The 24,426-nt window shown below is 46.4% G+C and overlaps 1 protein-coding gene across 2 annotated transcripts in view; it reads right to left on the bottom strand.

The window, feature by feature from the left end:
* Nucleotides 1-24,426, bottom strand: part of Gcn1 (GCN1 activator of EIF2AK4) — a 63,784-nt gene that overhangs the window by 38,528 nt on the left and 830 nt on the right. Inside the window, exons 2-19 of one of the 2 annotated variants that reach the window (XM_075981672.1) lie at nt 19,587-19,654; nt 17,996-18,098; nt 15,169-15,232; nt 14,592-14,723; nt 13,887-13,995; nt 10,941-11,039; nt 10,724-10,858; nt 10,015-10,083; nt 9,778-9,886; nt 8,647-8,721; nt 8,080-8,208; nt 7,416-7,466; nt 6,975-7,073; nt 6,590-6,763; nt 4,988-5,140; nt 3,248-3,340; nt 789-864; nt 491-650 (exon numbers count right to left, since the gene is read on the bottom strand). In XM_075981672.1, coding sequence (XP_075837787.1) covers nt 491-650; nt 789-864; nt 3,248-3,340; nt 4,988-5,140; nt 6,590-6,763; nt 6,975-7,073; nt 7,416-7,466; nt 8,080-8,208; nt 8,647-8,721; nt 9,778-9,886; nt 10,015-10,083; nt 10,724-10,858; nt 10,941-10,970 — 1,353 coding nt within the window. In that variant the 5' untranslated portion in view covers nt 10,971-11,039; nt 13,887-13,995; nt 14,592-14,723; ... (1 more) ...; nt 17,996-18,098; nt 19,587-19,654. The remainder of the gene's footprint in view (nt 1-490; nt 651-788; nt 865-3,247; nt 3,341-4,987; nt 5,141-6,589; nt 6,764-6,974; nt 7,074-7,415; nt 7,467-8,079; nt 8,209-8,646; nt 8,722-9,777; nt 9,887-10,014; nt 10,084-10,723; nt 10,859-10,940; nt 11,040-13,886; nt 13,996-14,591; nt 14,724-15,168; nt 15,233-17,995; nt 18,099-19,586; nt 19,655-24,426) is intronic. The other variant, XM_075981662.1, reaches the window with a different exon arrangement.

Here is a 24,426-nt window from a genome sequence, read left to right as displayed (position 1 = left end):
CTTAAAAAAAAAAAGGCTACAAGCCCTCCTTGCCTTCAAAGGTACTGTGAAAAGATCAAAAGCGAGAATGAGTTTAAAAGTAAGTGTTTTAAACCAACCAAAAAGTCCAGGCGGTGGTGGTGGCGCACATCTTTAATCCCAGCACAGGAGGCAGAGGCAGGCGGATCTCTGTGAGTTCAAGGCCAGCCTGGTCTACAAGACCTAGTTCCAGGACAGACTCTAAAAACTACAGCAAAACCCTGTCTCAAAAACACCAAAAATAAAAAAATAAAAGAAAATAAAATAAAACACTAACTACAAAGAAAATATCCAAAAATATTTTGAACTACATCAAAGGTATGGAAACAGAAAAGAAAGTCTCTAAAATGTAAAGATGTTACCAAAGCTTGGTGAAAATGCATAGAGTCCTGGAATCACCCAGTCTGAGAGAGAAAACATGCCAGGAGTGGTCAGCTGAAAGGCCAGGGCAGAAGCACATTGATCCTCTCACCTTGTGAGAACTGAGGACAATCTTCAGCTCTTCCAAAAGGCCATTGGCCAGCTTAATGCCCCCAAGGGAGGACAGCAACTTCCGAACTGTCTGCTGTGCTTGCCTGCGCACATGCCATGTACGGCTCAGGAGCACAGCCACCAGGACCCGATAGTACTGTCTGCAAACACAAAGACAGATGTCCTGGGAAGTTGGGATAGGGTCTTCCACAGCCAAACCTGCCACATACCCACTCCTTAAAGTCCTGTCAACATTTCCTCTGCTGGCCCAGGGGACAGGAAAAGTGAGGCTCACGTACTGAACTCTGCTGTTGGTGAGTCTCTGCGGGTGGTCGAGGAAAAGCCTCTCCGTCAAATGCAGCACAGTACACAGGGCTGTAAGGGAAAGAAATGGTGCAAGCCTATTTTTGTTTTTCGAGACAGGGCTTCTTGGGTGTAGCCCTGGCTGTCCTGGAACTAGCTCTGTAGACCAGGCTGGCCTCGAACTCAGAGATCCACCTGCCTTTGCTTCCTAAATGCTAGGATTAAAGGCGTGAGTCACCACTCACCGGCCAGGGCAAGTCTTTTGAGCTTCAGTAGGTAAAGAAGCTTGCCACTAGACCTGATTGATAACTTGAAGACAATCCCTGGAACCTGCATAGCGGAATGAGAGAACCTGCTCCTAAAAGTTGTCTTCCAACTTTCAGGCGTGTACACACACGTACACACACGTATACACACGTACACACGTACACACACACACACACACACACACACACACACACACACACACACACACACACCAAGAAAGAAAAGAAAATTAAATAACTAAAAATGTATTCTTCCCCAACCCCAAAAAGAATTGGAATGAAATAAAAAAATTAACAGAAAGATGTAAATGTGATTAACACCAGATATGAAGCTACAGTTCATTTTTATGTCTTTTTCTCTATTATGTAATATATATATATTTTTTTAAAAATATTTATTTATTTAATATGTATACAATATTCTTGTCTGTGTGTATGCCTGCAGGCCAGAAGAGGGCACCATACCCCATTACAGATGGTTGTGAGCCACCATGTGGTTGCTGGGAATTGAACTCAGAACCTTTGAAAGAGCAGGCAATGCTCTTAACCTCTGAGCCATCTCTCCAGCCCCCTGTAATATATATTTTGAAGTAAAGAAGGTATACACTGATTTTAATAATTAAGAATTACTAGCTATTGGGGCTAGAGAGATGACTCAGAGGTTAAAAGCCTCTCTTCCGGAGGTCTTGAGTTCAATTCCCAGTAACCACATGGTGGCTCACAACCATCTGTAATGAGATCTGGTGCCCTCTTCTGGCCTGCAGGCATACATGGAGGCTGAACATTGTGTATATAATAAATAAATAAATCTTTAAAAAAATTACTAGCTATCTAAGAGAGACATACATGGATCTAATTAGGAAAAGAGAAAAAAAACAAGATCTCCTGAGAAACTGGTAGCAAGGGGGTCATAAGAGAGGGTAGAAGGGGAGAGGGGAGAAAGGGAGAGGAGCAGAAAAAAGGTATAGCACAATAACAATTTAGAAAATTGACTGAAAAAGAAAACAGAATTATTAGCTATGAGTGGTGGCGCACACCTATAATCCCAGTGTTTGAGAGGTTTCAGCACTGAGAACCTGAGTTTAAGGTTAGCCTAGGCTACAAAATAAAAACCTGTATTTGAAGACAAAAAGAGGGGGCGGTTGGTGAGATGGCTCATTGGTTAAGAACACTTGTTGCTCTTGCAAAGGGATTGGGTTGGATTCCCAGCACCTACATGGTGGCTCATAACCATCCCTAATTCATTACAGCTCCAGGGGATTCAACTCCCTCTTCTGACCTTCAGAAGAGTACCTACCAGATACAGACATATATGAAAGCAAAACTCAAACTCATAAAATAAACCTCAAAAAAGAAAAAAAGAAAAAAAAAAACAAAAAACAATTCACTGTACTCTCGGCCAGCGGCTTGGACATGTAGTTCACTGAACAAGGGACTCATTTCCAGCCTGGGAGGCATGGGGGGACAGCAACACACTACTCTGTGTAAAGAGGCAGAGAACACACAGAGGGATGGGTATGTAGAATATCGAGGATACAGAAGCAGCAGATCAAACCGCTATCAATGGCCAGCAGAATTGAGTGGCTAGAGGTCAAAAGCAGGAGGTTTTCAATGAAGATTCCCTCCCACCTTCCCACCTCGTCTCTGAACTATGAATGTCGTTCCTAATCAAAAGCTAAGAAAAAGAAAGAAAGAAAGAAAAAAAGAAAGAAAGAAAGCAGAAAGTGACTAATAGTTGTAGCTCATTAATAGGATATTGTGATTCATGAGTCAAAAGACTTCACATCACTAATTAGTGGCAGACTCCCGTGAGGCAACCTAGAATTTTGCACATACATTTGAAGATCATTGTTCCTTTTCTGCCAGGATAGAAACCAGTAGTTTCTGTGTCGCCTGGTGGGGGAGTAGAGCTGCCACAACTCCACAGCACTTAGCATAAGGAAACCAGACAGCACCAATTACCCATTCAGCTATAATTACAGCTAATATCACAGCTCCCTGACTGTCGCTACAGTCCTCCCAAGTCCGCCTTTCTACGGATCTTGATTCTCCCACACAGAATGAATTCATTCAGAAAACAGCCACGCTGCTGGCCAGATCACGATTCTGGGTGCTCACAGAGCTGTTGGCTAAGCAGGTGCTCAGAAACAGGACCTCCTTAAGGATCCGTCAGAGGTCGCAAAACTCACCATCCTCTGAAGCCAGGAGTAAAAACTTCTCAGAAGTGAAAATCTGCTTCTTTTCATCTACGATCAGCTGCCAAAAGTTGCTCAGTTTGGCCTCTGCAAGAAAGCAAAGGTCACCCCATGACACAGCGCACCATGTCCCCCACAGCGTAGCTCTTCTAAGCTGAAGCTGCTGGGCAGGCTCTGTGAAAGACACTTCATGAAGACCATTCCCAGGCTCACTGTTCTCCTGGTCTGAAACCAAGCATCAGTCCTTCTGGCCTCACTTGCAGTCTGCACAACTGTAGGGTTCTCTGCTGCCTGCAGCTTCTCCTCTGGAATTCCCACTACCCAAGAACCTGTCTGGAACACCTGAGGTGCACACGATGCAGCTCTCCCTGCCTTTTCCTATTGTGGCCATTTCTTCATGAGAGTCACATCCTTGTAGCTTCTCAGAGATCAAATGCTTCCTCCTTCATGAAACCTTTCCCAACACTCATTCCTCAAACGAAGACTCAACCTCCTTCAGTGACTCACATCTCTGTCTTCCCACCCCAGAGCACGTACCCTGAGATGTGCTAACATGAGGCTGTGTTCGTGGGTATCTCCGCCCAGGGAGTCATAGGTCTTGGTGTATACAGTGGGTACAAGGTCAGGCGAGTGCACAGGCAGAAGGGGAGGCCCTAGAGTTAGATGCTGTCCACCCACTCCCAAGGCCTGTATGCTGAAGATATAATCCCACTGGCAGGTGGTAAAACCTTCAGGAGATGGGGCCTGGGGGACATAGGTCAGTCACCAATGCACACTCTGGAAAGAGATGCTGAGACCTGTGGCTTTGCTTTGCTTCCCAGCCACCAAGAGGTAAGCAGCTCTGCTCAGCCACACACTCCCTGCCTGACACAGATCCAAAGACAATGGGCAACTGCCCGCCATGTGACTGGGCCCTCTGAGACCATGGACCACAACAAATCTTTCATCCTGAGCTGAATTTCTCAAGTAGTCTGTCACAGTGACAAAGGCGACTAACAAAAAGGACTCCAGCGAAGGCAGAAAAGGACAGGGAGGCTCTGACTTGAAATGTTCCCATGCATGGTTGGTGGATGACACAGCATGTTACCAAGCATGTTTCTCTCTGCTCCTAGTAGACATGATGTGACCAGCTCTCTGAAGTTCCTGCCTTAACTTTCCCACAATGGCAGCGCATAAACTGGAGTTGTAGCTGAAATGAACCTGTCTCCCCACGATGCTTTCTGTTGGGGTGCTTTATTGTAGCAACAGGAATGAACCAGAGCATCCTATGCATATGTAACTAATTCAAACATGAAGTCTAGAAAGATGACTTAGTGGTTAAGAGTACCAGCTACTCTTGCAGAGGACCCAGGTTCCTAACACCTACATGACAGTTCACAACTGTCTACAACTCGTTACAAGGAATCAGACACCCTCCTCCAACTTCTGTGGTACTGAGCACCTGTGCTGCCTATACATGCAGGCGAAACACTCATACACATAAAATAAACAAGTACAACAATTAAAAAAAACAAACACTAAGTCCTAATACTCAACCACACAGTACAAGCATCACAGACAAGCCCAACCCAAAGCACTGAAGTAACAGAGGACAAATGAAGGCTGCACTTCTATTGTGACCCCGAGCTCATTGCTGCAGGTAACAGGCAGCCCTGGAGCTGACAAGCTGACAGGCTGCTAAGCATCCAACAAGGACTCTGTCACCTGGCACTCTGGACGCATGCAGACCCTTACCGGCCTGTGAGTCAGCCACAGAAAGCTTGGAGAGCAGCAACGCTGCAGCGACCCCTTCGGTGACTGTGGGAACCTGAGTGTTCTGGGAGGCCGCCTTCTCTACTGTCTGCATGAGCAAGGGCAGAAAGTCCAAGGCCTGCAGGAGTGTGTCACCTGTGGAGACAGAAGCATCTTAGAGACGACCTGGTCTACAGAAGTGATGCGATTATTTGAGAAAACATTATCCACCCAAGTGTAAACTGGCTAAAACCCTTCAGTTAATTTTCTGAGTATCTCAAAGAACCAGAGAAGGAATCTGGGATTTAAACTCTATATTCATAAAAAAAATTAAAGAGAAAAAAAAAGAAAAAAATTAAAAATAAAACAATCTTATTAATCTGATCATCAGCTGCTCTTCCACAGGATAAGGAAACAGAGAGGCAAAGTAAACTGTCCAGGGTTGTCAACAGCTGGCTGACAAAGAACCACTACTAACTACAAGCCTAGCCATTCCAATCTGGTGTTCTTCCCACAACAAGACAACCTCTAGCCAATCTGCTAACCTATGATATAAACACACTAAAAATAAATAAATAAGCTAGGCACGGTGGTGCAAGCCTTCATTCCCAGCAGGTGGATTTCTGTGAGTTCTAGGACAGCCAGAGCTATGTAGAGAAGAAACCCTATCTCTAAGTAAATTACATTAAAAAAAAAAAAGTTACAGCTATACCTAAAAACACCCATTTTGTTTTTTATAACTACTCATGTATTCCAGGTTGGCCTCAAATTCAGTATGTAGCCAAAGATGACCTGGAACTCCTGCCTCTACCTCCCGAGTTCTGGGACTGCAGGCCTAAATCACAATACCCAGCTGTGCTGTCGCTAAGGCATGGTTCCTGTCAACTCAAGACAAGTGCTTCTGACAGAATCTGTTCCTACTCCTAACATGTGTGGGCACAAAGCCCATTTCCTCTGTCTGTCTCAAGAAGGAATCTTTGGAATCTTCTTGACGTTTTCCATAAATTTAATTCATAAATTAGTAATTTAAATTTATAATTTAGTAGTTCATAAATTTAAAATCGACACATCATTTAAATGAAATACGAGCCTACATCAGAGAGAGGAATCGATAATATCAAGAGGATTTTAGTAAAGAAATCAAACCCCCCTGGCTATTTGGGTTGGAGAAGATGGGATGCCAGTACCAGTGGCTGTGTTCAGCACTGAAGAGATGGAAGCGGCAATTTTTTAAAGGGTTCAAAATCAAGTTCACATAGCATTGACCTTTTAAACTCATGATCTCAGTACAACAACAGGTCCTTTCTGAATAAAATTTAACAAGGGAGCCTAGTATGGTGGCGCATGCCTTAAAGCCCAGCACTGGGGAGGCAGAAGCAGGTGGATCTGTGAGTTTGAGGCCAGCCTGGTCTACAAAGTGAGTTCCAGGAATGCCAAAAAATCAAAAACCAACCAACAAACAAAAATCCAACAAGGGAAGGAGTCACTACTGTGAAGACAGGAACAAGAACTCAGAAGAAAATGAGGTCTAGTCAGGGAACAGAAGAGAAGCCCTGAGCAGGGAGCATGCCCTGGGCTCAGTCACCCCTTTCCTGGACGCCTTACCTTGGAAAGAGGACAGCATACACTGCAGGTAAGCGTGCCTCACTGCGGAGGTGGAGGTTTTAAGGCTGAAAACTCTCTTGAACCAGTCAGTAAGCTTCTTGGGCACTTCTGTAGTGAGCCGGTTGCACCAGAGCGCCAGGACAGAGATGGCGTGTACCAAGGTACCTTCATGCACTAGGGTAAGTGGCACAAGTCCAGTCGGTCTGACATCTTATAACCATACCAAATCGCTGCAAGCCATGGGAGAAGGCAAGCCAGGGTCCCAGGGGAGGAAGCAGTGACATTTCAGACATTCCCAGCCCTGCTAACTCAAGGAGGTGTGCCTTTAGATAGGCTTTCGGAAGACTGCCTGGAAAACCATGCTCCCCATGCCACAAGGAATTACCTTCCTGCTGGAGGAATGGGATGAACAGCTCAACCACAGACCCATTCAGGACTTGACTAGAAGGCCCAGATACCACGTGATGACTGAGGCTTCCAATCCCTGAAAAGCAGATTCTCTGGTTGTTCCCTCCCCTGCACAAGCCACAGCAGACAAGCCTTCCTGCCACTGCCAGCAGGGTACACCAGGTCACAGACCTCTTCTGGGTACCCCAGCAGCCACGCTTTCCCCTGGCCATTACAGACACTCCTTCAATTTTCTTCCAGTCTCTCCTTTTACAGAAACCAGGCTTCCTGCCACATAGGCCGACAGCAGAGTACTGGTAGGCAAGCTGGCACAGCCAACACTGCTGGGCATCAGGGTTCAAAGGACTCGCTTTATCTGACAGGACAATAGCCTCCTTCGTTACTACAGCACACTGCCATGACCCGGGAGGATCCCTACCTGAAAGGACACTCATCTTCTGGGCTACGACAGTTAGCTTTCCTTCTGAGCCTGTGAGGAAGGAACAAAAGTCATCGTTCATGTTGGCCCCGTGTCACACACACGCAGACTCCGGAAGCAGCCTTTCTGCTGTGAGGCTGGGTTTAAATAGCACTTTATAGCCTTATGTTTTCTGACTACAAGTACTACATTCTTCGCTGAGCAGTGGTGGCGCACGCCTTTAATCCCAGCACTCGGGAGGCAGAGATAGGCGGATCTCTGTGCGTTTGATACGAGCCTGGTCTACAGAGCAAGTTCCAGGACAGCCAGGGCTATATAGAGAAACCCTGTCTTGAGAAAACAAACAAACAAAAGTACTACATTCTTACAGAAAATATAAAAAGAAAAATGTGCTACATCAGCATGTTCCCACTACTCAAAGACACCATTAACATCTTCATATCTTTCTTTCCTTTTCTCCTCCCATGCACACAAAAACACAGTCTTAAAATCACTGGCATCACCGTCTTTACTGCCATGGGTGTGCTTCCGCTACATGTGGAAGTGTTCCTCATCAAAAGCTTCCCCCGGAGTAGACTCGGAATCAAATTCCTACCACATCCTGGCTCCAAGGCTAGGGGAACACCTGCTGTGTGTCACCTGCTATGCTGACAAGGCTGCTCACCTCCAAGGATTGCAAACAGGTACTTGGTCAGGGCCTCAGTGGCGGAGGAGTCACTGCACTGGCGGGCCAGGTTGCGCAGTGCCAGCACAGCTTCATCCATCAGACGGGGGCTGTTGGACTTCAGCTGATCTGGACACACAGAGTCACAGCTCAGGGGTTGCAGCAGCTAAACATGAAGACTTTAGTCCTGGCTCTTTACCCCAGCTCTCCAACCTCATCATCAGCAATCTCAGAAAAGAAACTCCTCCCCCTGTTGGCGGTTAAAACCTTATTCCTTTTCTCATTTTAACATTTATTTAATTATGTCTGGAGGAAAAGAGGTACCGTGGCACACATGTACAGGTCAGAGAACAGTTTGTAGGAGCAGGTTCTCTCCTTTCATCATGTTCCCAGGACCACCCTTGACTTGGCACACATGGCAGAAACCACCTTTAACTCAAGGAGCTGTCTTGTTGATGCTAAAGTTTACTTCTAACATAAACCGTGCCCCACCCCCTCTGAGCAAAAAACAAATACAACCAAAACTCACAGTGCAGCAAGTGGCTGCAGAGGGGTCAGTATACTCACTAGCCAAGCCTTTCACGATGTCCAGGGCATACTGGCTGAGATCAAGTGTCACTGATGCCAGGAGACTGGAGATGGCTAAGGGGACAGAAAGAAATGCTCATCAGTTTCAAGTGCCAGTGCCTATTTCGCCCCACTCCCCAGAAGATGCCATCTGGAGTCTCCTGTTTAGCTCCATGGTAACAGGACTGCCTTTTGCCTCTGCAAGGTCACAAGGTTATCAACCTGTAAGCTTAAAGCTCTGCTCTTCACACCAAACTGTCTGAACTGTATAGAGAAAAGAGCAAAGATTCTTAATCTCAAATATCTCCTGAAGATTCTACAGCCTCCATAATTACAGTTAGTATTCTAAGAGGATACTTTTCTATAGTTTTTTTTTTTTTTTTTTGAGACAGGGTTTCGCTCTAGCTATCAAACCTACCTGTCCTAGACCTAGCTCTTGTGGACCAGGCTGGCCTCGAACTCACAGAGATCCATCCTGACTGCCTGCCTGCCTGCCTCTGCCTCCCAAGTGTTAGGATTAAAGGTGTGCATCACCATCACCTAGCTTTCCATAGTTTTTTAAACAAGACAGCACCTGATAGGGCTCAGCAATAAAGGGCACTGGTTGTTTTTCCAAGATCAACATCAGCCAGCTCACAACTGCCTAGAACTCTAGTTTCTAGGGGATCTGATGCCCTCTTCCAAATTGTGGGCACACGCACTCAGACACACAGGTGTGCATGCTCATGCACATAAACACGCACACATGCATACACGAGCATGCACACACACTCATGAAAATAATTTTTTTGTTGTTGTTTTTCGAGACAGGATTTCTCTGTGTAACAGTTCTGACTGTCCTGGAACTAGCTCTTGTAGACCACGCTGGCCTTGAATTCACAGAGATCCACCTGCTTATGTCTCCCATTGCTCAGATTAAAGGCGTGTGGCACCACTGCCTGGCTATGAAAATAATTTTAAAAGAAAGCCCATGTATTTCAGCATATTCTGAAGGGAGTTCCTGTCTACCTGGTGAGGGCAGTGAACATATCTCATGCTTAGAACACACAGTGCTCCTGCTGCGAACCCAGCATCAACAGAACTGCTCAGGCAGCGCATCCCCTCCCACCCACCTGTTCAGCAAGAACCTACTTTCAATAACATTCTCCGGGCTCCTCAGCAAGGATTTTTGTATGGTGGGCAGAATCAGATCCTTAAACTCCGAGTGGGACATGAACCGGAGCAAGGGGGCACAGTTGTCCTACAAAATAAAGAGTTAAACACCCAGGCCTCATGGGAAAGACTGAGAGGAAAGAGCAGGGTGGCATCCAGAATTTAAACCAGGATTTGATACCGTCTGTGTGGTAGCTGTGCCATCCACTCACTCACCAACAAATACTTCGGAGGCTTCACTTTGCTCATCAGAATGTTCTTCACGTAGAAATCTAGCAGGGTACTCTACAGGACACAAGGTCCCAAAACTTCAGTATTAAGCAAAGGTCCCACTTCCCATGGCTTCCCACACTCCCATGCTTGCCACTGAAAGGTGGGAAGCAGTCATTTCCATGGCTCCTGACACAAAGTTCAAAGACCTTGGCAGGGCTTTGACATCCCTGCCTGCTCAGAGCTAGTGACAGCTGAAAGCTCTCTTACCCACTCCCACAGATGAACCCCACTTGCCTTCTCGATGCTCTTCCTACCTGCTCTCTGCCCTAAATGTTCTGCCCCACCTGTTTGTTTACTGGTCAACTCCCTAAGTCCCTTCTTTACAGAGACGCATTCCCTGACCACAGTACCAGTCAGATACCCATCTTGCACATTTCCTTTGTCACACTTATCAGATACAATTAACAGGGGACAATCTATCTTATGTCAGCATCTTCTCTGATTCAGTTCCACAAAGATCACAGTCTTGTGCTCACTGCTGCACCCCGACTCCTGGCACAATGCTTGGTGTGAACAGTAAAGTCTCTCACCCCAGTGACTACACCAGGATTCACACAGACTACCACTACAGGCCACAAGACAAAGCAAGTTTCCATGGCTGTCCTCCAGACCCCTGATGCAGCAAACCCACTGTCAGTCGCTAGACACTTGCCTTATGCTGGCTGACCACGTCCATCTCTTTGTGATTTGTGCAGAACTGCACGAGCAGCCCCAGCATGCCAGCATAGTTTTGGTTGGGTTCTAAGCTAAGGATAGCTGAAAAGTACTGCTCCACCAGTTCAGGGTTCTGAAGAGGAAGTAGAAGGCTGGTGAGTCAGATGGCAGAGGTACAAAGGCACAGCCTCCTACCTCCCACCAGCTCCATTCACCTCCTTCCACAGTTTAGTGAGCTTTTTCATCGCACCATCCACAGCATGCTTGTGGGAGCCACCCAGCACCTCCAGCAGCAGCAGACACTGCACCTCCACCTGCCAGCACAAAGAAACGCCAAATCACGATACAACTCAAAGGTGTCCTGTGACCCTCATAGACTGCCACAGACATCCACCAGGCCTTCTAGACTCCAGCTCCATCCCACCCACTCCAACCCAACCCTCTTGTCTCTACCAACTCCTTGTCCTAAATCTGCCCCCTTTCTTTTTCATGTGTAAAGAGCTGTTGCCTGCGTGTATGTTTGTACACATACATATATACATACACATATATACATACATACACACACATACATAAACATACACACACACATATCCTTGGAGGTCAGAAAAGGCTGTCAGATTCCCTGAAACTGGGGTCACAGACAGTTATGGAACACCATGTGGGTGCTGAGAATCAGACCTGAGTCTTCCCCAAGAGAAGTCTGAGATCTTAATTTCTGAGCTATCTCTCCAGCCCCCTAAATCCTGTCTTTCACCTAACACTGTTCATTCACGCATTTATTTAATAAATATTTGCTAAACACTTACTATGAGCCACAGTATACACAAGGAGAACAAGGTGCATTCTGGCACCTTATAGTTCAGGGAAAAAAATAATATTGAACAAACAAAGACACAAATGGGGATGTAGCTCAGAACATAGCATGCACGAAGCTCAAAGTTCACCCCAATAATAAAAAATTTCAAAAAGATACAATAAACATACATCTGTAAGACAACTGCCATTCGGGAGCAGAACAAGAAATCCTAGTTAATATATGTATATGCCTAGACTTTCCTTCATTAAGGACCAAATCCTACAGTCAAGCATGGTAGACACCTTTGATCTCAGTACTCGGAAGGCAGAGTCAGCCAGATCTTAGTGAGTTCCAGGTCAGCCTGTTGTACACATCAAGTTTGAGGTCAGTCAAGGCTACACAGTGAGACATTGGCTCAAAAATGACAAAAAATACATGTTTTGTTTTGTTTTTTGAGAAAGGGTTTCTTAAGCCTTGGCTATCCTAGAACTAGCTCTACAGACCAGGGTGGCCTCAAACTCAAGAGAGATCCGCCTGCCTCTTCCTCCTCAGTACTGAGATTAAAGGCATGCATCACCACCACCAAGCAGAAAAAAAATCTTAAGAAAATAAGAAAGACCACAGATACTCAATGAACAGTAAACAGCAGACACTGTGCTAGGCTCTGTAGAAAGTAAGGTGACGCTCAGCATGGTGGTGCACACCTTTAATCCCTACTCTCAGGAGGAAGAGTTCCAGACCAGCCAAGGACCTGGTTAAATCTGCAGCACGGGACCAAAAACTGTCAGATACACAGAAAACATTTCTATAGTCCTAAGAACCGGTAGCACAGGCACCACGGTAGCTAGGGACAGGTACATCCTTCTCTACCAGACCCTTCCCTACAACGCTAACAGCATACCCTTCTACACATGTTGAGAGTTGCATCATTAAACAACAAGCTTACCCGTATCCCACTCAGAATCGTATCAGGGTTCCCTCTCTGAGTTGCTCCAGTCTTTGCTCAAGAGTTTCCTTCTCCTCACAGAAGCCTTGCTCTCACCACCCTCAGCCACACGCCCGCCCCTCCAGCCTGCTTGTCCTTAGCATGGCACCAGACTCCATCTTCTCCAACAGTGCATAAGCTCCACAAAAGCATAGGTTTCTCAGCCTAATTCACACAGCAGCCCCAGCTTTTAGCATAGTGCCAGCCAGTGAATGGCGAATTAATTACATATATAACAGACAACAGAATCAGGAAAGGAAAGGCCCAGAGTCTAGCTCCTGCAACAAGTCACATGCTCCTGACACATTCTGTCCTGTAACACTTTGCAGCTGGAACCTCCTGCTCACTAAGCTAACTGCCAGCACAGGTAGCAGCTGTCAAGAACTTAATGGAGATAAGCCAGAGAACCTGCCTGCTAGTAACCACTTTAGTAGAAAGCCATTTGTTAACAACGAAACCCACACTGTGGCAGGTTCCAGAGTCATCTGTATCTACATGCACTACACTCTACAGTGTCTATGGCCATTGCAAATCTCTTTAGAATGTCTCTCTAAGGAAGGTAGGTAAGTGGCTCTGTCAAATCTCATAGCCAAAAAGTAGATCCACAACAGCACCCTCAAGACTACTTCCAGAACCATCAACCATTCTAGACATCCAAGAGAACCCCCAACCTAGCTTACCTAGACATCCAAGATAACCCCCTCACCTGGCTACCTAGACATCCAAGAGAACCCCCCACCTGGACTACCTAGACATCCAAGAGAACCCCCACCTGGACTATCTAGACATCCAAGAGAACCCCCCACCTGGACTATCCAGACATCCAAGAGAACCCCCACCCAGCCTACGTAGACATCTAAGAGAACCCCCCACACCCTGCCAACAGGCCATCTCTGAGTAGCAGACAGGTGGGAAGAAGAAATAGAGACTGAGCAAGGAGCAGACATAGAAAGGGGAGAGATTAGATGACCAAGACAATAGCCAGAATTTCATTTTATTACTCTAAAATCCAAACACAGGTGAGAGAGCGCTAGCCAGGAAATACATGATCTACATCATCTATATTCATCTATATTATTGCGTCTTCTGGGGTCCCTGCCTTCTAGTTATCTCCCCAGTCTGGCCTCTCATGAAGGCAGGGCCCACATGTCTTACTCATCATTGCATTCAATGCCTAGAATCACATCTGACTCAGAGAAGCTTGGGAACATTGATGAACAGACGAATGTGATTCCCGCTGCACTTATGCCCACCACCAAACATATACCTTGGGACAATTCCCACCTGTGAGAGCATTTGGGACGCAAGAAATGCTTAAACATCACACAACTGCGCAAAGGTGACCCCCATAGATCCTCCAAAGACAAGGGAACCTACCAGTTTGTTCCAGATGTCTCCCTGCCGCTTAGCTTTCAGGGGAAAGACAATGCGCACTAGAAGGCAGGTCCAGGTCAGAGCCAGCAAGGCGGCCGAACCACTGCTCTTGCTGTAGAGAAGGGAGAGAGACAAACGTACATCCTGAGGCACAGCACAGTATGTGAACCCTTCCTTGACTTGTTCCCTAACATCATCAGTGACAACTCAGGACAAGAGTCTAGGCCTCACTGGCCAAAATCTCATCACTTGACATTTGCAACAATAAAGACAAGAAGAGATGGTTCAGAGGTTAAGAGCACTGTTTGTCCTTCCAAAGGATCTGGTAATTCTCCCAGCACCTACAGGCAGCTCACAACTGTCTGCTGCAGGGGACCTGACGCCCTCCTCTGGTGTCTCTTGGTACCAGGCACATACTTGGTGCACAGACATACATGTAGGCAAAACACTTATACACATAATTTTTAATTAATTAATTAAAGCAATCTGGCTTTCCCCATTCAGTGCCTTGGGCCCACTGACTCCCAGTTCTGCTCCTCAGGAAAAGCCACTTTCTCTGTTAGCCTGGTTCTCCTTGTTAGAGACAGGCTCTGAGTGCCATTCAGAGTGCCAAGGTAAGGGGCAGGTATGCTCACCCTGCTCATCTGTACCAGCCTACCTGAGTAGGACTCCACGAACCCCTGGAGGCCCACAGACTTAACCTCTTACCTCGGAACACCTGCTTTGGAGCCAACACCTGAGGACTGGAGAGAGCTCAGGAGGTTCTTGGCTGTGGCCTCTGGCTGGGCCTCGGCCAGTTGCTGGATGGCCGCCTGCAAAGCCCTGCGGGAGGCCGCGTCTCTGGGGTGGGAAGGAAGGAAGGGAAAAGGGTGATCTCAGCAAGCATTGGTCTTTCTGGGGAAACACTGATGGTACCCGATTCCAGTGGATCCCAGGTGACAGGAATCAACTAGATAAATCCACCTTGCCCCAGAGTTCTAAAGTACTGGTAAGAGCAGAGGATGACAAGAAGGGCAGGATCTACAGCCATGGTATACACCCCACGACTTCACAGACTAATGAGTGGCTACATATGCTGAGATCACACAGAGGTAAGCATTGTCCCAGGCCTTCACAGTAACGACCACCCATGAGGTATATAATGGCATCATCTCTTCTGCAGATGAGGAAACTAAAGTACAGAGAGGTCAGAGCGTGGCCCTAAGAAGCCTGGCTCTCACAACTGGACTCTCCCTCTCCACTATCCTATCCCACACTGGACACTGTGTCTCTGGGTGGGACTCACCTGTATCGATGCAGAGTCAGGCAGAATAACTTGCAGAGCCCTTTTACTGCTCCCTCTGGCAGATCTGAAAGCAAAGTTTACACAGAGACTCAATACACACAGTGATCAGCATCTGCTTACATCAGTCCTTCTCTCAGACAGGATCTTGGCACCAACACTCCAGTAAGCCCCAAATCTTTAAGCTAAAACCCCAAACAAAGGCAGTATCAAAACACATGGGACAGAAAAGCTTGGAGTAGCACAGACACTTGATAAAGCAATGGCAGTAAAGAGCAAGCATGAGAATTTGCTCGCTATCTTCCCCGCCTCTACAGGGCGGACAATCAATAGGGGTACAGCTCTTCTACTTCCTGGCTTGAACACTGGCTTTACCCTGTGCTGTTTGGTTTATGATCACCTGCAAGTATCTGCTCATGCACAGGCTAATAAGTAATTAAAAATTAGCAGACAGGCCAGGTATGGTAACACATGCCTTTAAACCCAGCAGGCGCAACAGGAGGATCTCTGTGAGTTTAAGGCCAGCCTGACCTACATTGCAAGTTACAGGTCTGCCAGAGCTACACAGTAAGACTGCCTCAAAAATTGAAAGAAAGATAGACAGATAAAGAGACAGACAGAAAGCATAAATCAGTAGTATCTTCCCCCACCCTGCAGCCAGCCACTCAGGAGACTGTGGTAGGAGGATTGCTTGATTCCAGAAGTTTGAGATCAGCTTGGGCAACACAAAAACCTAGTCTCAATAACAAAACACACATGGCTACGCAAAATAATAATTAAAAGAAAAAATTTAAAGCCCAAGATTAAAATGCCATAAAATAGGCGTGGTGGCACATGCCTTTAATCCCAGCACTCAGGGAGGCACAGGCAGGTGGATTTCTGTCAGTTAGAGGTCAGCCTGGTCTACAGCAAGACTGCAAAGTGTTCCACCCCCCCCAAAAAAAGAAAAGAAAAAAGATTAAAGTACCACAAGTAGCCAGAGAGGGAAGAGCACCTGTAACTAGGTGGTGAACGTCTAAGCTTGCTGAGAGTTTAGTCAAGTGTAGGAAGCGCAGAGGGAACCAGGTGCTGGATGGGATTAACAACAAAGACAGATGAAGAAAAATAGTGTGCTGAGAGCACCTGGCGCTCAGTGCTGCTCTGCACACTTCATCTGTGTTCATGTGTGCCATCCCCACAAGCTAGGCTCTGCTGTCTGAACCCACCTTACAAGGAAGGAAGTGAACAACAGAAACCCAAGGAGGCCAGCCAGAGGGGTAGCTGGGCTGAACAAGAGTGGTCACGCATGCTGGACAGTCAACTCGGACAAGCACTACCAGCCAGACCAGGGCATGCGGCCAGCAGACAGAAGCTCAACTCAGGGAAATCTGGCCTAAGCTGTGAGATGATCAAGCCCAGGAAGAGCTTTCTTGGTGTTTCCCATTTCAGGTGATGTTTCCCAGGCCCTGTAGCACTCTCAACACTTAGACAGTAACCAGAGGCAGGAACAGGCTGAGAGAGCAGGAATAACGACCAGAAACATAAACTGCAAGTGTGCCACTGCCACCAACTGTACTCTCATTGACCCCCACACCGACCTCTGAGAGACACCACTAGCTTCATGTTCGACTTGGGCTCAGAGGACAGAGAACGAGGAATGACAGCTCCATACAGGAGGCTGCACCTCACTCCGATTAGAGAAGTTCAGGATGCCAGATTCAGAGTGGAAGCCGGGCGGTGGTGGTGCACACCTTTAATCCCAGCACTCGGGAGGCAGAAGCAAGAGGATCTCTGTGAGTCTGAGGTCAGCCTGGTCTACAAAAGACGGTGACGCAAGAGGACAGTAGGAGCTAGATGCCAGCTGGTCCATCCAGGAGACCCTGTCTTGGGAGGGAAAGAGGGACGGAAGGTCGGCTGGCCAGTTGACTGGTTTGTTTAAATTCGTCATGGTAGTGCACACCTATAATCCCAGTACCAAGGGATAAGAAAGGTGAACGGCAGCTTGAGGCCATTATACGGAGTCCTCTTCTCAAATAAGCACACACATACACACACACACACACACACTCCCAAAAAAAAGCTAGTTAGTAAAATTCAAACACCTGTAGTGTATGTCCTCAGAGAGCATTAGAAACCATGGATCTAGCCGGGCGGTGGTGGCGTACGCCTTTAATCCCAGCACTTGGGAGGCAGAGGCAGGCGGATCTCTGTGAGTTCGAGGCCAGCCTGGTCTACAAGAGCTAGTTCCAGGACAGGAACCAAAAGCTACGGAGAAACCCTGTCTCGAAAAATCAAAAAAAAAAAAAAAAAAAAAGAAAGAAACCATGGATCTGTCAATCTTAACAGACCTTAGGGTTCTTAACTAGCCAACCACCTGTTGCCATCCTCTTAATTCTGTGGACATAAAAAGAAGTATCCCAGATCAAAAGAAAAATGTCTGTATGCCAGTGTACTGCTCAAGAAAGATTGGTGTTGTCTTCTAGAAACATCTGACGCCAACACAGCTAAAATTACAAATGACTTCGGCATCTATCTGCACTGACCCAACTGTTTTAACTGTTTCGAAGCACATTTTATATTAAAAAAATGTGAAGGCAGGCCGGGCGGTGGTGGCGCACACCTTTAATCCTAGCACTTGAGAGGCAGAGACAGGCGGATCATTTTGAGTTCGAGGCCAGCCTGGTCTACAAGAGCTAGTTCCAAGACAGGCTCCAAACTATAGAGAAACCCTGTCTCTAAAGACCAGGGGGGAAAAAAGGTAAAGGCAGAAGTCAGGGGGAAGGAGGAGGAAGCCGAGAGCGCAGCTGATCTCCAAAAGAAAGAGCACTGCAGGTGTAGGGCAAACACCCACCTTTGCCAGCGATACATCTCCCCAGCTCACTGAGAATTTCTCTCCGCTCCTTTACACTAGCTGTGGTCACCTTCACGGCAAAACGCTTCAGTGTCTCGGAAACCTGTGAAGACCAAACCCGCAGAAAATGTCACCAGTCAGACCACAAACAATGAGGGTGTGCGTTCAGTGTGCACACGGCAGAACTGCCATTTTCTTGACAGCTGGGGCATCATGGGGACTTAGCAGCGTTTCTCAGCTCTACCCACTAGTTGCAGCCATTAGTAACCCATTCGCTTCTTGCCCCAGTTGTGACAATCAAGTTTCTAGACACTATCAAATCTCCAGGGACAAGGGGAAAAAAAAAAATCACCCACTGTTTAGATGCACTGTTTTAATCCAGTCAACATACCTTTCTTCTTATTTTTTTGAGACAGGGTTTCCTTGTAGCTTTAGAACCTGTCCTAGCACTCACTTTATAGACTAGGCTGGCCTTGAACTCTGAGATCTGCCTGCCTCTGCCTCCCGAGCACTTGAATTCAAGGTGTGTGCTACCACCATCAAGTGGTACAACATACCTTTTTATTTTTTTTAATTTATTTATTTATTAAAGATTTCTGTCTCTTCCCCACCACCGCCTCCCATTTCCCTCCCCGACATACCTTTTTAAAAGTTAAGCAAGGCAAGACAAAATCCAACAATCCCTAGACAGAAAGTATCCTCTCAGACATACCCCAAATGTACACCATGGCTGATGGCTGCCCCCGCTCCAGTGGGTGGCCCCACATTCATGTGCATACAGGCAGCACTGACTGGACTAAGTACCAAACCTGAGGACCCAGGAAATAAAGGAGAAAATGGACTTCCACAAATAGGTCCTCTACTTCGACACACACAATGTGGCATGGGAACACAAGAGCACACTCGTGCACACACTTATGCACACTTCAAATAAGTAAACATATTTTTAAAGTGGGGAGGAGCTAGAGATGGTTCAGTGTTTAAGAGCACTTGCTGGTCTTGGAGAGGGCCAAAGTTCAGTTTTCAGGACCTACACGGCAGCTCACAAACACCTGTAACTTCAGTTCCAGGGGATCTGACATCCTCTTTTGACCTCTGCAGACACCAGGAACACAGAGGGTGCACATACATATGCATATACACACATGCAAACATGTAGGCACTGACACATACAATAGAATAGTTTTTAAGTGAACATGAATGTGGGAGGGAACTGTATCGGGGTACTCGGGGAATGAGAGGGAGAACTGGGGTGAATATGATCAAGATCAAGATATACTATTTACAAGCATGACACTCTAACAGAACAAATAATTTTTTTTTTTAAAAAAAAGACAGTATGAGCCAGGCAGTGGTGGTGCACACCTTTAATCCCAGCACCCGAGAGGCAGAGGCAGACAGATTCTATGAGTTCAAGGCCAGCTTGGTCTACAAGAGCTACTTCAAGGACATGCTCCAAAGCCACCAAGAAACCCTGTCTCTAAAAACCAAACATATATATATATATATATATATATATATATATATATATATATATATATAAAACAAAACAAAACCCAAAGCAATATGAGCCAGGAATGTTAGCACATGCCTTTAATCACAGCAGTAGAATCTCTGTGAGTTCAAGGCCTGCCTTCCTGATTTGCAGGACTTGAGATCCTGTATCAGAGAGAGAGAGAGAGAGAGAGAGAGAGAGAGAGAGAGACAGAGAGACAGAGAGACAGAGAGACAGAAGAGATGAGAGGTGTATAAATGGTGGTGCTTTTTCTACATACAAATATACCTCAAAAATTCTGAGAATGGGCTGGAAAGATGGTTCAGAGGTTAAGAACACAGTCTGCTCTTCCAGAGGTCCTGAGTTCAATTCCCAGCAACCACATGGTGGCTCACAACCATATGTAGTGAGATCTGGTGCCCTCTTCTGTTGTGCAGGCATATGTGCAGACAGAGCACATATAAATAAATAAAATTAATTTTTTAAAAAATAAATAAAACAATTAAGAAAAAATTCTGAAAACAAAAACAAAAAATTTGAATACAATCCCAGAAAATGGACAATTATTTAAGTTAGGCAGAGACCTAGAACTAATCAGAGCTAGAAGTATTGACTTCTGACTTAAGATTAATAAAGTGAAGAACTATGGATAAACAGTGAGAGGCAAAGCAAGTTTGTGAGAGAAGAGTCCGAATCTAAGGAGGGCCTACTACATGCCGGCATGCTCTCTCTCCCTTTCCACCATCACGCTCTGACCTCCCAGGAGAGAGTGCCAGCACCCTGGCCAATCTGGCAGAACAGAAGCACACACTGCTAACTGTGAAGAGAGCTGGACCCCAGCTCTGCTCTCAACAGCGGTGGAAACGAAGCAAAACAACGGCAGCTCTGCTCTCCAGTTTCTCTAGCTAAGGCGTCAACAGCACTCACCTCAAGGCACTGGTACTAAAGCTAACGCACCTGCAAGGGCAGCATCGACAGTCCCATCTGAAAGAACCACCTCCAAGGCAGAAAGCTCTGCCTCAAAGTAGAGCCAATGGCCGCAGCATCTGTGTTCTCAAAACCAAACCTGAAAACCAAACAGGTCTACAAAGAGACACCAACATGCCCAGTCTTCCACACCTGAGTCAGCACAGTTTGTGAGCATTCTCAGAAACCTAGGGAAACCTGCTCTATAAAGTTCTTGTGAGCAGGCAGCACGTCCACGAGGCAGGTCCACGAGGCAATGAAGTCTGGAGTCGGGGTTGGGGTTGGTTTTGAGGGTTCTTCAAAGGAAGCCCAAATTAGTAACATGAATTAAGGGTGCAGAGATACAGAACAATGCATTTATTTTCACATTTACTTTGGAGAAGGGGGCATGAGTGTGGAAATTAGGGAACACCTTGTGGGCCCTGAGGCTTGGTCATCAGGTCTTGCTGCAAGTGCTTTACCCACCGAGGCACCTTGCTGGCCCCTGCTTTTTCTTTTATGTGTAAAATCTGCTATAAGTCTCTTGGCAATAAATACAATGGCATCCAAACTTGTACATAAACTATTTCTTGTTTTGATATTTTTGGGTGTTTTTTTTTTATTTGTTGTTTTGGTTTTGTTTTCTTGAGACAGGGGTCTCTCTACATAGTCCTAGTTGTCCTGCAACACTATATACACCAGGCTGGCCTTGAACTCAGAGATCTGCCTGCCTACCAAGTGCAGGGCAGAAAGATGTCAGCACACCTGGATTTGCTTTAGTTAAGTGTTCTTTGTTTTACTTTCACATTGGCACATAACCCAAGGATTCTAGGTCTGTCCTCACGCCTGAGCTGAGCCGTACTTGAGCAGTCACCTCTGTACCTCTGAAGATGGAGGCTTCCTGGCTCTGGGACTCTTGGCTTTTCTATTTTACCCTTCATGCCCTGACTCCACCACGCTCCCCATCCCACCAATAGCAGCCCTCAGTTTATAACACGAGCAGCTGAGGTGGTCAGTGTCCAACTGTGCAATACAGCACACACCCTCCACCTGACGACCTGTGCACCTCATGCCGTCCAGCATCTGTTTCCTTGCAGTGGGAACTGCCCTTTCCACCATCACCTGTTTGCCTTGTTTTACCTAATCTTATTAATTATTCAACTCAAACTCTTAGTTTTGTGTCTTCATTCCAGAAAATTCTGTCCTTCCTCCTCAAGAAGTCTCTGACTTTTGTGTCCTACCCCAAGCTGGCAGGTGGTTCTCCGGTGTGTAAGGTACTGTCATCAAGTGTACCACGATGCCTGTATGGAGCACACCATTCATTTCAGAGGTCGCACAGTGTGCAAAGGTGCTAGCACCATATTCAAGTTTGCCAAGACCCAGAATTCCATGTTGAAATCAGTTTCCTTCTGAGTACTGAAGCTTCTGTCTTTCTCCTCTGCACTAATAGCCTTTAGCTGTGGCTGTGAAGGCCAAAGCCAGCATAGTGGTTTTTCCTGTGTTCAGAAACGGTCTTACTATGCACCTAGGCTGGCCTCCACCTCGAATCCTGTGTTGGGAATATAGGAATGCCGATTCTGACTGATCTTTTGGAGGACACCCAGTTTTTCTTTCTAGAAGCTTTTAGATTCTTTTTTTTAAGATTCTGAAATTTCATGGTAATATGCTTTTGTTGTGAGTCTCTTTTATCCATTGTGCAGAGTCCTCTGGTCTAGAAACATATCCATCCACTAGGGGAAAGTTTCTTGAGTTATTCTGTTAACAACTTCCTTGACAAGTGATCCTAAAGAAGTGTTCCCAGCACTGGGTCGACAGCACTGAGTTTTAAGGTCACAAGAGAGAAAACTTTAGTTTCTTGCCGGAGTGGAAAAGCTAGGGATCCGACAGCATCTAAACCTAGGTTCAAACCATCTTCCTTAAGCCAGTCACTCTCCCTTCCATGTCAGCTGACTCCAGAACTTCACCTTTCGAAGATTCTGCAAAGGATCACAGGAGGGCTCCTGAGTTTCCTAAAACTGATGGATTGGGACTCACTTCCATTGGTGTTCAAAGACCTGCAGTTCTCTTCTTTTTTGTTTTTGTTTTGTTTTTGAGACAGGGTTTCTCAGTGTAGCCCTAGCTGTCCTGGAACTTGCTCTGTAGAGCAGGCTGGCCTTGAACTCACGGATTTGCGCCTGCCTCTGCCTCCTGAGTGCTGGGATTAAAGTCATGGACCACCACTGTCCAACAAATCTGTATCTCTGTCATTTTCTAGCTCCTGAAAGTTTGCTACTATTGCCTGTGTTCTCCATCCTCCCCTCCATTGGTTGGGTTTGCTTTTGCTGCACTGGGGATCAAACATAAAGCCTCATACATCCATGTCAGAAACACATTCTATCACTGAGCCATGCCCTCAGCCCTAAAATATCCTGTAGGAGAGCGGATAGGGATGGCACGTAGGGTCTAATGACTATTAGGCAAGTGTTCTACCACTGAGTCACCCACAGGCCAGAGAGAGACAGAGAGGGTCAGAGGACAGCTTGCAGGAGTCAGTGCTCTCCCAGCACTCAGACTCAGGCCACCAGGCTTGCACAGCAGCCAGCACTTTTGCCCAATAAGCCATCTTGCTGTTTAAATCCTACTAACCTTAGTGAGGTCTGAGAAAAAACAAACAAACAAACAACAGATGCATACAGACTACCCTCTGCCTTACAAGACAGTAACATTAAACTCCTTTGGCTTTGTTTTTCTTTTTTCTTTTCTCCCCCTACCACCAGACAAGGTTTCTCTGTGTAGCCCATTGCCCTGGCTGTCCTAGAACTATCCCTGTAGGCCAGGCTGGCCTTAAACTCAGAGATCTGCCTGCCTCTGCCTCCTGAGTGCTAAGATTAAAAGTGAGCATCACCATAGTCCTGGACGGCCTAGAACTGTCTCTGCCTCCCAAATGTGTCACCTCACTGTCAATATGGCATTAAATTCATGTTATAGTTTCTCTCGCAAATATGAAAGAACTTTTCAGCCGGGCAGTAGCAGTGCACGCCTTTAATCCCAGCACTGGGTAGGCAGAGACAGGAGGATCTCTGTGCATTCAAGGCCAGCCAGGTCTACAAGAACTAGTTACAGGACAGGCTCCAAAACCCTGTCCTGGAGAAACCCTGTCTCGAAAAACCACAAAGAGGTGGTGGGGGGGGGGGTTTGGGAGTGTAGTTTGTAACACGGTCCTTGCCTAACATGCATGAAGCCCTGAGTTGGATCCCCAGCATGGCAAAGGAAAACAAGAAAAGTAAGCAACCCCTGGAAACCTTGTCACAACAAAAGTGAGGAAAAGAATAGTAGGCTCCTTTAGCTGTCACACTGGGTGCTGGGAAGACTGGCAATCATGCCCTCCGAGTTCACAGGCAGCACTGTAGACAGCACTGCCCAAGAATGAAGTCTCCAAGGTGACAGAAATGCTTCCCTAGTCTGGTTAATACACCAGCCACTAGTCACATGTGACTACTAAAATGTGCTTGAGAATTTTTAACTTCAGATAGTTCAGACAAACTTAAGTAAGTCTTATGGCTATTCTGATAACACAGCCAAGGGGGACCACACTACTGGACAACATAACTCTAGAGAGAAGATTCTGATTTTGTTTGGTTTTGCTTTGTTTTTCAAGACAAAGTTGCTCTCTGTAGATCCACCAGCCTCCGCCTCTAGAGCGCTGGTATTAAAGATGTGCGCCACCACCACCTGGCTGAGGAGAAGACTCTTTTACCAGTATTAGTGTTAAATAGTCAATCCTCTAGAAGCACTGAAACCTTACTTCTTGGGATTTACCATCGCACAGCGCTGAACAAATGACCAGCTCCTTGTACAGGAGACCCTCACAAAACAGCTTTTGAATGTTCAGGTTAAATGGCCCCTCTGGCCGGTCTCGAGGCTCAAACATAAAAATCAACTACTCTCATCCTAGAGACCCAAACTGTCTAATAGATACCAGTTTCTGCCAGGCAGCGTAATCCCAGCACTA

Source organism: Microtus pennsylvanicus, chromosome 1 (genome assembly GCF_037038515.1).
Source record: "Microtus pennsylvanicus isolate mMicPen1 chromosome 1, mMicPen1.hap1, whole genome shotgun sequence".
Taxonomy (NCBI): domain Eukaryota; kingdom Metazoa; phylum Chordata; class Mammalia; order Rodentia; family Cricetidae; genus Microtus; species Microtus pennsylvanicus.
This window is presented reverse-complemented; position numbering and strand designations above follow the sequence as displayed.